Below are 17,500 nucleotides of genomic sequence, written 5' to 3' on the forward strand. Positions count from 1 at the left end.
CGGAGGCGACGGTGGCACCTCTCCAGGAGTTGGTGTGTGTGTTTGTCACACCAAGTTTTGGCCACACACACACACACACACACACACACACACACACACACACACACACACACACACACACACACACACACACACACACACACACACACACACACACACACACACACACACATATATATAACAGAGTGAAAGATTTAAGAGTCACCCAGTTGAACTTTAGTTTTACACTCACTCAATTATTGACAATTACAAGCGTGTTACTGCAGCTTGTATTGGAAAGACAACACAGTGCAGTAGAGATGCGCGGATAGGCAATTATTTCATCCGCAACCGCATCACAAAAGTCGTCATCCACCCGCCATCCACCCGAGCCAACATTTTATCAAAACCACACCCACCCGCCATCTGCCCGTTGTTATATATCTAATATAGACGATGCAAGGCATTAGTGAGGTTAAAATGCTTTTGTCTGTTAAAGAAAGGAGACTGATCCAATGCAGCAGAGACATTCAATGCGTGCCACGCATGAATATCTCTTGGCCATGCATTAGTGGCTAAGAGATATTAATGCGTGATAATATTATTTATCATTATTATAATATTATTGTCATTTCCATTAAGAAATTGTTGACTATTGTTGCCAATGCCCTCAGATCAGGAGTGCGTTCCTCACACTTTGTGTGCGCAGTTGCAGCAAGCAGAACGATGCTTTTAAGAAGTTAAAAAAATGTTTTAGAAAGACTAGGCCTATATTTTTGTTAGGTAAAAAAAAAATTCAGAATTTATTTCAATGAATATTAACTTGTTAACGTTATAATGCTCAAATAGGGACGAGGGCGGGGTGCACAGTGAAACAGTGAACAATTTTGCGACAAAGATGAACCTTTATTGATTGATCTGCAGCCATGACAAAATATCAGACAATCTCCATTGTCAACGACAGGCAGGAAAATAAAGATAAACACATAGCCTATGTTGTAGGCATAGGCATAGGCTCATACGTTTTTAAGTTGAAATAAAAAAATAAATAAAAAATGTGCCTCATAAGCTTTAGACTGTCAATCACACGCACACACTTAAATTATACAATAACATATGTATGTCATCCCTATTTAAACAAAAATAAATAAAATGAATAATAATAATAAATTACCTGCAACTTATTGGCCAAGGCAAATAGCTGAAGGGGGGAAATCAAACCCATCAGACTGCACTTTATCATCAAACTTGAATTATAATGAAAATAGACGGTCCCGACAAACAAAGCAGGCTAAATAGCCTTACATTGTAGCCAATCGGAGATGCGCTTCACTTGAAAGCGAGGCCAAATAATTAACACACAGTAGTATATCTCGAATAGAAAAAAAACACAATAAACAACGCAATTGCCTTAATTCCTTTTGTTGCGTTGACCAAATCTTCCTCCCAGGGATTCTAAGCTGCTGGTCATTCCCGAATTCTTAAATGGCACATAAGCTGATGTTTATATTTAATCACCAGGCAGTAGTTGGTATTTTGTGGTTTATTCTCCAAGCTTAGAGGACAAACGTGAGACCAACCCAGTACACCAGCGTTCCCTCGCCCAGTCTCGATCGGTCTCCCCAAAACCCCGGAACTCCTGTGTACTTCCTCCTTCCTCCTCCCCACCTGCTGTTCCCCCCGTCTAGCACCGCGCTGTGCTTCTTATCTTAGGAATGTTATGGCAGTCTCAACAGAGAATATTCAACACTCTGAATCACATCAAGGACACTCGAATGCAAGCACTTTGTACCAGACGAGACATTAGCTGATGAAAATATGACTATAGGAGTTTAGAAAGAAGTAACACTTAAATATGGATATGGTTCTGATCTGGTTACAACAAGTCCCCCTTTAAGATCTTCCAATAAGATCTTTATTACTTGTACAAAACTTATAAAGCACGCCCCACATTAAAGTAGGTGCTGTTGTTTTCTTTAAGCAAGCTAGCAGAGGTGTGGACTCGAGTCACATGACTTGGACTCGAGTCAGACTCGAGTCATGAATTTGATGACTTTAGACTCGACCTGACAAAATGTAAAGAGACTTGCAACTCGACTTAGACTTTAACATCAATGACTTGTGACTTCACTTGGACTTGAGGCTTTTGACTTGACATGACTTGCTACTTTCCCCAAAACCCAAAGATTAAAAAGTTATTTGGGAGCGCTCCGTATCTTTCATTTTCTACGTCTGTGTCTATAAGCGTGTGTGCTGCTTGTCAGCTGGTGTGCTGTCAGTACAATAGCCAATCAAATTAGATCTACGTTGTTTTCATCCCACAGCTCTCATCCAATCAAATTGCAGGACAACCACCGAACATGAGTTGTCAAACAACGCGGCAGTGAGAAACAATTATGCCAAAGTTGGTTTCGTTCGGGTATAAAAACTATGACTTGGTCAACAAAAAACGAATTGCCGTATGCAAATCACGCAGTTCGAATATTATAGACGGAGACGCAACAACTTCCAACTTCGTTCGACATTTGAAGTTGCACAAAGAAGGGTAAGTTTTGAATGTAAGATAACGTTTATTGGCTAAGTAACATGACTTTTATTTGCTGTGTAGTTAAATCAGTGAGGCTGTAAACTCACTGCTAACGTTATAACCATAGACATCTTATAAGGGTACGCAGCATTGAGCGCTACTGCCTATTGGCACAGACGAGACGCGGCGCCGCCATCTTGGAGTGGTGATCCGCTCCACTCAGTGCAATTCATTTGGCAGGAGCAATGAACTGTCAGCGAATTTAATTCATTTTACCTCACTGAATACCACTGATTTTCACGCGCTTTTTTTGTCAAACGTGTAGCTATGATAACGGACACATGCTTTGGCGTTTTTATTATTCATAGTTTGCTTAACAGTAATATAATATTCTTATACGCTATAAATGGCCAGACGTCCGAGATCAAAACTGGGAATATAATCCCACAGAAGGGGGAAAAAAACGGTCAGCTATTTTTAAGTTGAAGAAACAATATGATTAGGTTATATATACATGCGTATATCCTACATAAACAATGTATGAATACATTAGATATCTATATATCTTAGGGACCTATAGACTGCAGCAGCAGAGAGTTTATTCTGTCTTGACACTTTGTATTGATATTTTGTATTACATTCTTCCCTTAAATGATAATGTTTACAGTGATTGTTTTATATCTATTTTTTATGTATGTCGCTTTGAATAAAAGCGTCTGCCAAATACTTAAACATAAACATATATAAACACCTGAAAGTCTTTATATCAGCTAAAACCACCAATCTGTTTCACTGGATTCAGAATAAAACCAAATGCTGTCTTACCCAACAATGTTAGTATTTGAATATTGTTACGTGAAGACTTATTCCTGGTTACAATTATACTGTTAAGAAAGTATTGTCTTATATTTTGCCTAAAATGAGAATGCATCATAATCAGTGGCGGCTGGTGAATTTTGTTTTAGGTGGGGCTGAAAGTTTGTAAACCAAACCCTTGTAGGGGTGTCATCTTCCCCGGAAGATTTCTTTGTGATTTTCACATACAAATATTGAAGATCTTTGCTCCTTCTCAACTCTGTGGTTATATTATTTTCATAAAATACAACCAATAGTATGTTAATGTTTGTTTTTGCAAATGTGTTTATTCTGTAAAGGAATGAGTTAAATGTTTAAAATTGTTTAAACTATTAAAATGACTGGTTAATAGTGCTATTATGAATTGCAATGTCAGCACTATTTTTTTCCCTGCAATTTCAAATGCACTTGTTTTAATAAATAAATACAGCGTTTTAAAAGCATACACAATCTGTGTAAAAATATTAGTCTGTGGTTAAAAGGACTTGAAAGTACTCGAAACTCAAAATGCAGGACTTGGGACTTGACTTGAGACTTTCTAGTCTTGACTTTGGACTTGACTCGGGACTTGCCTGTCTTGACTCGGGACTTGACTCGAGACTTGAGGGCAAAGACTTGAGACTTACTTGTGACTTGCAAAGCAATGACTTGGTCCCACCTCTGCAAGCTAGCAATAAAACAACAGCATATTTACATGGGAGACTGATGGAGGGAGTCCACGTCAATGTCGTCATGGTCAGGGAAGGAAACCAACAATTCTCGAAAGTCCTAAAGTTACCACTTTGCTAGACCCCCTTTAGTGACACTTAGCACAAGGGGCGATAAAGCAACCGCATGAGACTATGATGGCCAAAAAAGCTACAATGGAGACCAAGACAGACTTAATTAGGTCAGTCCACCTGCCAAATGTGCTTTGAAGCCAATCTTTGAAGGGGTCAGAGACCCCTGAAACTTCAGTAGTTCCCTAGACAGGGCCTGGAGGCCCTCTAAGGCAGTCATTTTCAACCAGTGTGCCGCGGCACACTAGTGTGCCGTGAGAGATCGTCAGGTGTGCCGTGAGAAATTATTTAATATCTCCTAATTAACCATTGTCGGGTGTCCGTGCTATAATAAAGTAAGGCAGATAATGTAATACTCATCTATTTCAGTAGGTGGCAGCAGAGGGCGATAAATACCTGTAAAGACAATCGAGTTAGCGCTGCGCATCACGTGACAGTGACAGTTTGGGATCGCAGCAAAAGGAGGCGAGCAAGTGACAGTGATGGAGAAGTTTTTGAGAAGGGAAAATGCAAATGCCGAACAGGGTCCTGGACAAAATTCTGTCCCAGATGAAGGCTCTAGTATGAGTGGTCTACAAAATAAAAAAAGACGGTGAGCTCGAGGCAATAAAGCGAAAGCTATGTTTCATTTGGATTGACTTTCACCGGGGATGCGACAGCACCGACTCCGCAGTGCTTGGTGTGTGGTGAGAAGCTATCCAATAGCGCCATGGTGCCAAGCAAGCTTAAACACCATCTCCAAACGAAACACCCCGATGGACTATTTTGTACGCTTACGTACAAATAATGAGAAACAGGCAACTTTTCTCAGAAAAACCACAAAGGTAAACAAGAGAGCCCTCAAAGCTTGCTACCTTGTTGTTGAACTCGTAGCTAAATCAAAAAAGTCCCACACTGTGGCAGAAACATTAATACTGCGAGCTTGTAAAGCCATTGTAATAGTAGTGAGTATAAATACATTTAGAAAACTATATTATTAACTATATGTATTATATACTGTGTTAGAGTGTCATTTTGTGTCATTTTGGTTGGTGGTGTGCCGCAGGATTTTGTAAATGTATAAAGTGTGCCGTGGCTTAAAAAAGGTTGAAAATCACTGCTCTAAGGCCTTCTAAGGCCCTCTGAACTGAGCCATCGGGGGCAGTGTTGTTAGGAATGAAGGTACAGCATTGGTCACCAAACATTGCACACATACCTTCTTCCTTGGCTAGGATGCGGTCAAGGGCTATGCGGATCTGAACGGCCCTGAGGGAGGTCGGGGCAAGTTGTTCAGCAAGTCCCTCAACGGCGTCACGAGTCAGGTTGGTCAGTTAACTTAAAAGGGGCGGGGTAAGTGTGGGGAAAGGGATGGGATAAGTGTGGGGAAAGGGACGTCCAGCGGAAGAAGCAACACAGTCACCCAGGTTTTGGCATCCACCTGAGCCACAGGTTGTCTGCACCCGCTCCTAAGGTCAAAGTTACCAGGCCTTCGGTGGTGATGTCATTAGCACAAAACAGATGTGAGAGCCTTTGAAACACCACCGAGGTGGGGTGGTACTTTAGGTAATACAGAGGGTGTAGAGGTAGTTAACACCCTCTCAAGGACATTAATTTTAATAATTCCTTTAGAGTCTGTATCAGTCAGGTCAACCCCCAAAACAACATAAAAGGGACGATGGGCACCACTTACCAGAGTATGTTGTCTGCATCCGACATCAATGGTTCAGGGTCATTACAAATATAGAGGTTATTACCACTGTAATAACTATTGTGTCCCCCATAATTAATCACACTGCACAGGTCAAAAAATAAGTCTTGCTATCCCCTTTGACCCAGTCTATTTAAAGTCCGCTGTATGTTCTAAGACACTTGTCAGTCACTGTCGTCGGGAAGGAAGAACTGAGACACAAAGACAGTAGAACATGCCCAAGCACCAGTCCGTCAGGGAATACTACCGGGTGTAACATCCTGCTTTTCGTCTATCAATATCAGAGTAATTTAGGTAACAAAACGGGGATAAACATCAAACTTTTCACTTAACCCTTGTGTGGTGTTCTGGTCTGTGGGACCCGTTTTCGATTTTTATTAAAAGAAAAATGATACAATTAATTAATTTTTCAAACTGAGACTCACTGGCTTTGGCTCATTTTCTGTGAAGAACCTACATCAGAATACATATTTAATGAACACACACCATACACTCCCCCTACACATTTATATTACATATAAGCTGTCCGGGGTCCACTGGACCCGGGGATAATAGAAGTGTGGAAATTTATGTTCTGAGTAACACGCACACACACACACACACACACACACACACACACACACACACACACACACACACACACACACACACACACACACACACACACACACACACACACACACACACACACACACACACACACACACACACACAGCCATTAGCTGATGAAAATATGACTATAGGAGTTTGGAAAGAAGTAACACTTAAATATGAATAAGGTTCTGATCTGGTTACAACACTTTGCATTGTAGTGCGCCCAAACAACACGTAACCATCAAAATTATTCAGCTGACCGAACTCAATATAGGTTAGACATGGGCTTATTTGGTATAGCCTAGGTAACGTTTAACTAAATTCGTTTAACATATCCAACCGTATGTCTACTTACTTTTTTTTTTGTTAGCACTAAGCAGGAATAAAATGGCATCTACAGTGCCAGGATTCAGGCAAGAGCGCCTGGCCTCTAAAATGCGCCCTGCTGCGCTGAAGGAGCGCTCACTCACTATGTATATAAATTTCCGAATTGGTTCAACCGCCACCCGCCCGAATCTATTTAAAATCTTTTTTTTTTTCGTCATGTACCCGCCCGACCCGCGGTTTATCCGCGGACTCCGCGGTTGTGTCCGCAAACCGCGCATCTCTACTGTGCAGCCAATAATAAAACCATAACAGACACAAATTATTTTCTATCCAATCAGAGCGCTCATTCTCATTAGTGTCTGAGCTGGAGCCTATCCCATCCAACACGTCGCCAGACAATCACAGGATACTACTAAATATTGCTGGCACATTTTCACATCACCGTTATTTTCATTTTGTCAATAACGTAAAACGCCCACCTCAGCAAATGCAATCATCAAATTTGCACAACTGGCCGTGATGTGTTTGAGAAAAGTGAGTAAAAATCCAAATTTGAGCGCAGATGCTCCTTTAGCTGGATTGTGGATGGTTACCTGAAATTCAGCGCGGGTTGTTACACGCGTGCTACCACAGATAAACTGCGATTAATTGTGATTAATCAAACTTCAGAAGAGTGATTAATCCAAAGGGGAAAAAAAAATTGTCAGCACAATTAGAAATACAAATATACCGTATTTTTCGGACTATAAGGCGCACTTAAAATCCTTTCATTTTCTCAAAACTCTGCAGTAGAGATGTCCGATAATGGCTTTTTTGCCGATATCCGATATTGTCCAACTCTTAATTACCGATTCCGATATCAACCGATACCGATATTTACAGTCGTGGAATTAACACATTATTATGCCTAATTTTGTTGTGATGCCCCACTGGATGCATTAAACAATGTAACTTTACCATGGATTGATTAACGTGGACCCCGACTTAAACAAGTTGAAAAACTTATTCGGGTGCTACCATTTAGTGGTCAATTGTACGGGATATGTACTGTACTGTGCATCAAGTTTCAATTAATCAATCAAAAACAAGGTTTTCCAAAATAAGAGAACAACTTCAACTCCAGTTATGGAAAAAAGTGCCAACATGGCACTGCCATATTTATTATTGAAGTCACAAAGTGCGTTATTTTTTTTAACATGCCTTAAAACAGCAGGTTGGAATTTGGGACATGCTCTCCCTGAGATAATCCTAATACCCACTACAACTATGGTAAATACTATACTTTGACTTTCACAAAGTGCATTATTTTTTTTAATTTTTTAAACACGCCTCAAAACAACAGCTACAAAAACGATGAAGGCACACAGCTTCAGCCCAGAGTATACTAGAGCAAGTATGCTCAACCTTGAAACCTCCAAATTCGGGAGATGAGGGGCGGGGTTTGGTGTATATTGTAGCGTCCCGGAAGAGTTAGTGCTGCAAGGGGTTCTGGGTATTTTTTCTGTTGTGTTTATTTTGTGTTACGGTGCGGATGTTCTCCCGAAATGTGTTTGTCATTCTTGTTTGGTGTGGGTTCACAGCGTGGCGCATATTTGTAACAGTGGTAAAGTTGTTTATACGACCACCCTTAGTGTGACCTGCATGGCTGTTGATCAAGTATGCATTGCATTCACTTATGTGTGTTAAAGTCGCATATATTATGTGGCTGGGCCGGCACGCTGTATGGAGGAAAAACGGACGTGACGACAGGTTGTAGAGGTCGCTAAAGGCAGTGCTTTTAAGGCACGCCCCCAATAATGTTGTCCGGGTGGAAATCGGGAGAAATTCAGGTGAATGGTTGCCCCGGGAGATGCACTGAAATTCGGGAGTCTCCCGGGAAAATCGGGAGGTTGGAACCGATACTGATAATTTCCGATATTATATTACACTATCGGACATCTCTACTCGACAGTGCACCTTATAACGCCGTGCGCCTATTGTACGGAATAATTTTGTTTGTGCTTACCGATCTCGAAGCTATTTTATTTGGGCATGGTGAAATGATAAGCGTGACCAGTAGATGGCAGTCACACATAAGAGATACGTGTAGACTGCAATATGACTCAAGTAAACAACACCAACATTGTATATGTTCCATGTATTGCACACGGCGCTCAAAAATCTATCAAAATGTTTTAGTACGACTTTGGTAAGCTATGAAGCCGCACCGCTTGAAGGATTGTACTGTGCTTCAACATACAAGTATTATTATGGTGTGTGTATAAGGTAAGACATATTATCTGATGTTTTGTTTCGCAATATTATGCAAAAGCACCTTTTCTTACCTTCTGGTACCTGCTGATCTGTATTTGGGATCTGCATAAATCCTGAAAAATTGCGCACGTCCGCCTTTGTAGTCGATAAGCTTCTTCTTTTTCTCTATCTTCTTGTTATGGGACATTCATCCTCCGCTATTGCCATTTCTAATATAAAGTAGTGTAAAGTTCTAACTTATATCTCTCAGTAAACTCGCCATGAAAGCGCTAAAACATACCGGTGTAGTGAGTTAACATTATTTACCCAAGGAACTTTAGTTATTAGAGAGTTCCGGTCAGACGGTTTTTCACGGTACACATTTCCGGCGTTGTTGTTGCACTAGTGAGCCACGGAGGAGGAGATGCTGCTCTGTTTTTGATTTAAGTAAAGTCCGAATGTCATTAATGTGGGCTCTGAACCGAGGATGGCGTTGCGGCTTGTGCAGCCCTTTGAGACACTTGTGATTTAGGGCTATATAAATAAACATTGATTGACATTGATTGATTAAAAGAGTTAGCTCCATCTTTTGACACTTCTTCCACTCCCGTCCTTGCACGCTACACCGCTACAACAAAGATGACGGGGAGAAGACGCTGACGAAGGTGAGCCACGTAAATAAAACCGCCCACAAAACGGTACATCCTGAAGCGACTGTCAGAAAGCGGCTTGAAGATGATCTGTAAAACATAATCCATGCAACATTTTGACCAAAAAAACACCATTACATGTTTTGATTGATTGATTGAGACTTTTATTAGTAGGTTGCACAGTGAAGTACATATTCCGTACAATTGACCACTAAATGGTAACACCCGAATAAGTTTTTCAACTTGTTTAAGTCGGGGTCCACTTAAATTGATTCATGATACAGATATATACTATCATATATACTATCATCATAATACAGTCATCACACAAGATAATCACATTGAATTATTTACATTATTTACAATCAGGGGTGTGGAGGGAGGGGGGGGGGGGATATGGACATCAAGTAGTGGACATAGAGAGAGAGAGAGAGAGAGAGAGAGAGAGAGAGAGAGAGAGAGAGAGAGAGAGAGAGAGAGAGAGAGAGAGAGAGAGAGATCAGAAGGCATAAGAAAAAGAATCTGCATTTGATTGTTTACATTTGATTATTAGCAATCCGGGGAGGGTGTTAGTTTAGGGTTGTAGCTGCCTGGAGGTGAACTTTTATTGCGGTTTTGAAGGAGGATAGAGATGCCCTCTCTTTTATACCTGTTGGGAGCGCATTCCACATTGATGTGGCATAGAAAGAGAATGAGTTAAGACCTTTGTTAGTTCGGAATCTGGGTTTAACGTGGTTAGAGGAGCACCCCCTGGTGTTGTGGTTATGGCGGTCATTTACGTTAAGGAAGTAGTTTGACATGTACTTCGGTATCAGGGAGGTGTAGCGGATTTTATAGACTAGGCTCAGTGCAAGTTGTTTAACTCTGTCCTCCACCTTGAGCCAGCCCACTTTAGAGAAGTGGGTAGGAGTGAGGTGGGATCTGGGGTGGAGGTCTAGCAGTAACCTGACTAGCTTGTTCTGAGATGTTTGGAGTTTAGATTTGAGGGTTTTGGAGGTGCTAGGGTACCAGGAGGTGCATGCGTAATCGAAAAAGGGTTGAACGAGAGTTCCCGCCAGAATCCTCAAGGTGCTTTTGTTGACCAGAGAGGAGATTCTGTAGAGAAATCTCGTTCGTTGGTTAACCTTTTTGATTACCTTGGTTGCCATTTTATCACAGGAAAGGTTAGCCTCTAGAATGGAACCTAGGTAGGTGACCTCATCTTTCCTGGTGATGACACTGTCACCTACTTTTATGGTGAAGTGATTGACTCTCTTAAGTTTGATGTGGGACCCAAACAGGATGGATTCTGTTTTACCCAAGTGTATGGATAGCTTGTTGTCAGCGAGCCAGGTGCAAGTTCTACAGAGCTCAGCACTGAGGATTTTCTCCACCTGTGACTTGTGTTTCCAAATTAGAAAAAAATAATCATAATATGACCCCTTTAATGCGCCCTATAATCAGGTGCGCCTTTTGTATGAACATAAACCTGACTAGACCCGCTCATCAGCAGTGCGCCTTATAATCCGGTGCGCCCTATGGTCCGGAAAATATGGTACTTCATTCTGTTGCTTCTTTTTGTCTTTTTTTTTTTTTAAATGTCAGAGACAATGCAGCACCCGCTGCTCGTTAAGAAGAGCAACACGTACTTTCAGTCTCGCCAAACGTCGTTTAAACTAGATTTGCCGCTAGTCACTTTTTTGAAAAGAAGTATAGCAAACCCTCGTTCAACTCTGGTAATTGGAACGTGGTAAATACATTTCCACAAAGTAGGAATTATTATTTTTTGTCATAATTATTATCATTTATGTTATCATAAATGGAATATTTTTATAGTTGGAGCATTAAAAACGGTTTACGGCCTTTAAAATACTTTTAACATTATGAGAACCCTTTATACCAGGGGTGTCACATTCATTTTACCATGAATTGGTTTACGTGGACCCCGACTTAAACAAGTTGAAAAACGTATCCGGGTGTTACCAGTTAGTGGTCAATTGTACGGAATATGTACTATACTGTGCAATCTACTAATAAAAGTTTCAATCAATCAAATTTTAGCTCAGAGGCCGCATGGAGGAAAATCTTTTCCCACGCTGATATAATCATGGCATAATAATTTTAAAATATAGACAACTTCAAAATAGTTTTCTATGTCGTACTTAGAACAAGCACATTCTGAAAATGTACATATTACAACACTTCAAGTAAGTTGAACATTTTGAGGAAAAAAATTGGTGCAGTTTCAAAATATGATGAAGAACACACAAAACTTAGACTTTGTCACAGTGTTTTTACAAAGCCATTCAACTGTAAACACTTCCTGTTTAGCATTCTCATGTTGGCAGTTCACCATTAGAGCCGTGTTTGGAAAAGCAACGCAGTATTTCCGCAAACCGCCACATGTGTGACATCCACAACTGCCACAACACATTCATTTATCATCATTCAAATATTACAATTATAATATAATCAAAACAATTGTCAAAATTACACCATAATAGGTAAATTAAAGTTAACATAATTACAAACTTAACCAACGTGAACATAATAGATCTAAGCATAAAATAAAGTAGAGCAAACAACAATTGTAGAAACACACATTTTTACAATGGAGTTCAGGGTGCACATTGTGCCGTCAACAAATTGTGACCATTGCACGGAATTTTAACTACAAAGATGATGCATCTTACCATGCATTTTACCATGAATTGATTAACGTGGACCCCGTCTTAAACAAGTTGAAAAACTTATTCGGGTGTTACCATTTAGTGGTCAATTGTATGGAATATGTACTGTACTGTGCAATCTACTAATAAAAGTTTCAATCAATCAAAACCGGCTTCGTTACAACATTTAAAAATGATCTGATTATGATAACTGCTGTCCAGTTGTTATATCTTGTTTTATTATCGCATTTCTGAATCTCATTTGCAAGCATGATATTAAGTTGCAATTGCGGTTCCAAGTCCAACATGTTAGAAGGCAGGATTGTATGGTACGGCATGGTGTGTTGTTTCGTTTTTTTTGTTGTGCCCTAAAAGTGTTAATACTGTAAGTATTGTACTTACCACACACCAGCGGTTTGATTGTAACACGCATCTTTCCTTGCCCGTATGTGGGCTCTGTACCGAGGATGTCGTTGTGGCTTGTACAGCCCTTTGAGACACTTGTGATTTAGGGCTATATAAATAAACATTGATTGATTGATTGATTGATCTTAGTTGTAGTTTTTATTAAGAAATTTGGATGTGTTGAAATTGCCATGTAAAATCGCTAATTAGAGGCATGTCAATAGCAAAGCCAATGTTTATTAGCATCAAGTTAGCCCATTTTTGGAAAAGCGGAGCCTTACTTTACTTACGTTGGGGCGTTTTTTAAATCAATTTCTTTGTTGGCATTGAAAATTGCAACATTACCTAGAGGTAGTTTGGCTGACTTAGCGCTCAGTGCTGCTGGAGTGATCGCCAAGTGTTGAAGTCGGCAATTGGGCGTGACGTCAAACAAGGTACGGTAACATGGCACTTTTGGATTTTACATGAATCGTTGTCCGGTTGGAGTAACAAGATGCGGTCAGTGACAAAAAAAAGTACCAGATTTGGTAGCATACCTGTGCAGTAGTGTTTAGTTTGTTGCTGTAGCCAGGAAGTAGCCTTTGCCATTAAGTGGAATTTGACAGTCTTGTCTTTTGTTGAGTCCTATAAAGTGTTTATATTGTAAATAGTGTACTAATTACACACCAGTTTTCATTACCAAATTTGGAGGTGTTGAAATCGCCATGTAAAATCGCTGATGCCAATGTAAATTAGCATTAGCTTTTCAGCGCTTTCTGTCTGGCATGGTTGCTTTGTTAGCATGGAAAATTATGCAGCAACGGTATGGAAATATGTTACTGTTTGACCGAGGGAATTCAGTCGGTGCCTACAAGATCAAAGTACCGAATTCAGTACCCATCCCTAAAATGGATGCCCAAAAGTAAAAGTGTGCTTAGTCTTTAGGAATTAACGTTGCGTTCTGTCCCCTCCGCAGGTCATCAAGTCAGACACCTTCAAGCACCTGAGGCACCTGGAGATTTTGCAGCTGTCCAAGAATCAGATCCGTCAGATCGAAGTGGGCGCGTTCAATGGCCTCCCCAACCTCAACACGCTGGAGCTGTTCGACAACCGCCTCACGCTGGTGCCGTCGCACGCCTTCGAGTACCTCAGCAAGCTGCGCGAGCTGTGGCTGCGCAACAACCCCATCGAGACGCTGCCGGGCTACGCCTTCCACCGCGTGCCCTCCCTGCGGCGCCTGGACCTGGGCGAGCTCAAGAAGCTGGATTTCATCTCGGACGCCGCCTTCGTGGGCCTGGTCAACCTGCGCTACCTGAACCTGGGCATGTGCGGCCTGAAGGACATCCCCAAGCTGACGGCGCTGGTGCGTCTGGAGGAGCTGGAGCTGTCGGGAAACCGCCTGGAGATCATCCGACCCGGCTCCTTCCAGGGCCTGGTGGCCCTGCGGAAGCTGTGGCTCATGCACTCGCAGGTGTCGGTCATCGAGCGCAACGCCTTCGACGACCTGAAGAGCCTGGAGGAGCTCAACCTGTCGCACAACTCGCTGCACTCGCTGCCGCACGACCTCTTCACGCCGCTGCACCAGCTGGAGCGCGTGCACCTCAACCACAACCCGTGGGTGTGCAACTGCGACGTGCTGTGGCTCAGCTGGTGGCTGAAGGAGACGGTGCCCAGCAACACCACCTGCTGCGCCCGCTGCCACGCCCCGCCCTTCTTAAAGGGCAAGTACATCGGCGAGCTGGACCAGAGCCACTTCACCTGCTACGCGCCCGTCATCGTGGAGCCGCCCACCGACCTCAACGTGACCGAGGGCATGGCCGCCGAGCTCAAGTGTCGCACCAGCACCTCCACGACGTCGGTCAACTGGATCACGCCCAACGGCACGCTGATGACGCACGGCTCGTACCGCGTGCGCATCTCGGTGCTGCACGACGGCACGCTCAACTTCACCAACGTGACGCTGCGCGACACGGGCCAGTACACCTGCATGGTGACCAACGCCGCCGGCAACACCACCGCCACCGCCGTCCTCAACGTCACCGCCGCCGACGTCAGCGTCAACTACACCTACTTCACCACCGTCACTGTGGAAACCGTGGAGACGCCCGGGGACGAGGAGTCGGCTTTGGTGGCCATCAACCAGACCTTCATCCGGGTCCTCCCCGGCCCCACGCCCTCGGGGCACCTGTGGCCGGACGGCGCACCAACCACCGCCTCTTCGCTGTCCATCGACTGGTCCTCCTCGTCGCCCCGCGCCACCCGGCCCACCTTCACCGTGCCCGTCACCGAGCCGGGCTTCTCAGGCCTGGACGACGTGATGAAGACCACCAAGATCATCATCGGCTGCTTCGTAGCCATCACCTTTATGGCGGCCGTGATGCTGGTGGTCTTTTACAAGCTGAGAAAGCAGCACCAGCTGCACAAGCACCACGGCCCCGCCCGCGCCATCGAGATCATCAACGTGGAGGACGAGCTAGGGGGCGGCTCCGCCGGCAGGGGCGGCGGAATCTCAGGGGGCTCTAGCAGCGGGATCGGCGGCGGCCAGAGTCTGCGGCGGCACCACTCGGACGTGGTCAACCTGCCCAGCCTAACCCGGTCCGAGCACCTCAGCTACTACAAGACCCACCACTTCAACAACAACATGGTGGGTCTGGGCATGGGCCTCAACAACAACAACAACCCCCTGCCGTGCTCTCAGAACATGACCATGTCCTGCTCCCAGGTGCCCGCCGGCGCCACCGGCACGCTGCCCACGCCGGTGCCGCTCCCTCAGCTCAGCCTGCACAGCTCTCTGAAGGGCCTCATGGCCAAAGGGCAGAACGAGCCGCTGCTCTTCAAGAGCGGCTCCAAGGAGAACGTGCAAGAAACTCAAATCTGAGTACACCTGGAGCAAGTAGGTCATAGGTGGGGGGTGCGGAGACTAGCGGGAGTGAGTAGCCGGCACGGCGGCGGCTGGCACGCGCCGCTCAGGTGACAACCAGCTCTCGTCTTTGCCAAAGTCCTGAATCAAGCCAACACAGCGGAAGCTTTTTTCTACGAATGTGGAATATTTCTACGTCGTGCGGGGTTTTCCCGCCGGATCGTCACAAGGAAGCGCGACTTCGTGGACAAACCGGATTTACAAAGTAACACAACGAAGGGAAAAAAAGGGACTGAAAGTACATATTATATATACCGTAAATATATTTTCACCGGAATAAATAAATTATAAAGAGTCTTTATGGAGCGTTTAGAAGATGTGAAGAATATATTTAAAGATGTTTTTCAAGATGGCCGCTCCATCCAAACTCAATTGTTTTCTTTTTGTAGCCACAAAGGTTTGGTGGCACAAACAGGGTCAGGGGCAGAGTGCTGTGTAGCATCAATAATAACAATACAAATAATAATAATAATAAAAAGAAGAAGCATCCTAATGAGAATAACAAAGCTCACAGTGTACATATTCCTAAAAAAGCTGCTCTCTAATCACAAGCGTTCACGTTAGCGTTAGCATCATGGTTGTTATGATCACCACTTTTCTTTTCTTTCTACGCCGACGTTGTTGTTTTTGTTTGTTTTTGTTTTTTTTACTGATCTGTCGGACGCTGCGATCGCCTCCCAAAATGGCTTCCCGGGCGCGGGAGCTGTGTGAGGATTATTCACGCGTCTCAGTGTTGTCAGCGGCGCTCGGACAAAAAGACTCGCCGCGGTCACGGGAGGGTGGATACTTTTTTTTTTATTCCTACAGAAAAAAAAAAGACAATGCAAAGAAAAAATATAGAAACTTACAAATCTCTTTTAAAAGAAAAAATATTATTATTATGACGAGTGTTTCTTTTTCTTTGTTTTTTTATCTAGTTAGATTTTTATTTGCCTTTTTTAACTCAAGTGTTCTATTTCTTGTAATATTGTTCTTGTTATTCTAATTAGATGATTTTAATTATTCCCATGTTCTGTTAGCCGAGGTCACTTTGGAAATTAAAAAACTGGCACAAAATTTGATGGATATTTTGTATGCTTGTTTTACTCAACCTGGGCGTCGGAGGCGGGTGGGCACCTTTTTGCTTTCCGCCTCCACGCTTTACGAGCCGCTGAATGTCAGCGCCATCAAGTAACTGGTACAGTATGTCTCCGGCCTGTCGCCATGACGACTCTCTAATGCCACTAACGGCAGCGCGTCAGTCTCCGGCAACCTAAACGCCGTCGCCTCGCCGCCCCTCCCCTCCTCTAAACCTCTGCATCCTGTCATCAGGTCTCCTTGGCAACTGTTGCTGCTGCGACAGTCCTTATCAAGATGGCTTCAGAAAAAAACAAGGCTCTCTCCAAGAATTTAGCCCCGCCCCTCTGGCCGCCGATTGGTCGTGGCGGTAGCTCATTAGTGTCTTTAATGTACCTTTGCACCACCAGCGGCCGCCATCTGTGAATCATGGGTTTAATTTGCTTCCACGCGTTTCATTTGCTGCCACCCCACACCGTTGTGTGCATGCACCTACACTGCTGATTAACACACACACACACACACACACACACTCCACATTCTACAAACCTCGTTTCCATATGAGTTGGGAAATTGTGTTAGATGTAAATATAAACGGAATACAATGATTTGCAAATCCTTTTCAACCCATATTCAATTGAATGCACTACAAATAATTGCAAATAATAATTAACTTAGAATTTCATGGCTGCAACACGTGCCAAAGTAGTTGGGAAAGGGCATGTTCACCACTGTGTTACATGGCCTTTCCTTTTAACAACACTCAGTAAACGAGACATATTCCTAAAAAAGGAGGAGACACATTTTTTAAGCTTCTCAGGTGGAATTCTTTCCCATTCTTGCTTGTACAGCTTAAGTTGTT

General features: G+C 43.3%; 1 protein-coding gene across 1 annotated transcript in view; it reads left to right on the forward strand.

Annotated features, from left to right (window-relative positions):
* The window catches only part of lrrc4ba (leucine rich repeat containing 4Ba), a 145,561-nt gene extending 128,806 nt beyond the window's left edge, over positions 1–16,755 (forward strand). Inside the window, exon 3 of the mRNA XM_062050248.1 lies at positions 13,639–16,755. Coding sequence (XP_061906232.1) covers positions 13,639–15,540 — 1,902 coding nt within the window. The 3' untranslated portion in view covers positions 15,541–16,755. The remainder of the gene's footprint in view (positions 1–13,638) is intronic.
* Positions 16,756–17,500: the final 745 nt, after the last annotated feature.

Source organism: Entelurus aequoreus, linkage group LG06 (genome assembly GCF_033978785.1).
Source record: "Entelurus aequoreus isolate RoL-2023_Sb linkage group LG06, RoL_Eaeq_v1.1, whole genome shotgun sequence".
Taxonomy (NCBI): Eukaryota; Metazoa; Chordata; class Actinopteri; order Syngnathiformes; family Syngnathidae; genus Entelurus; species Entelurus aequoreus.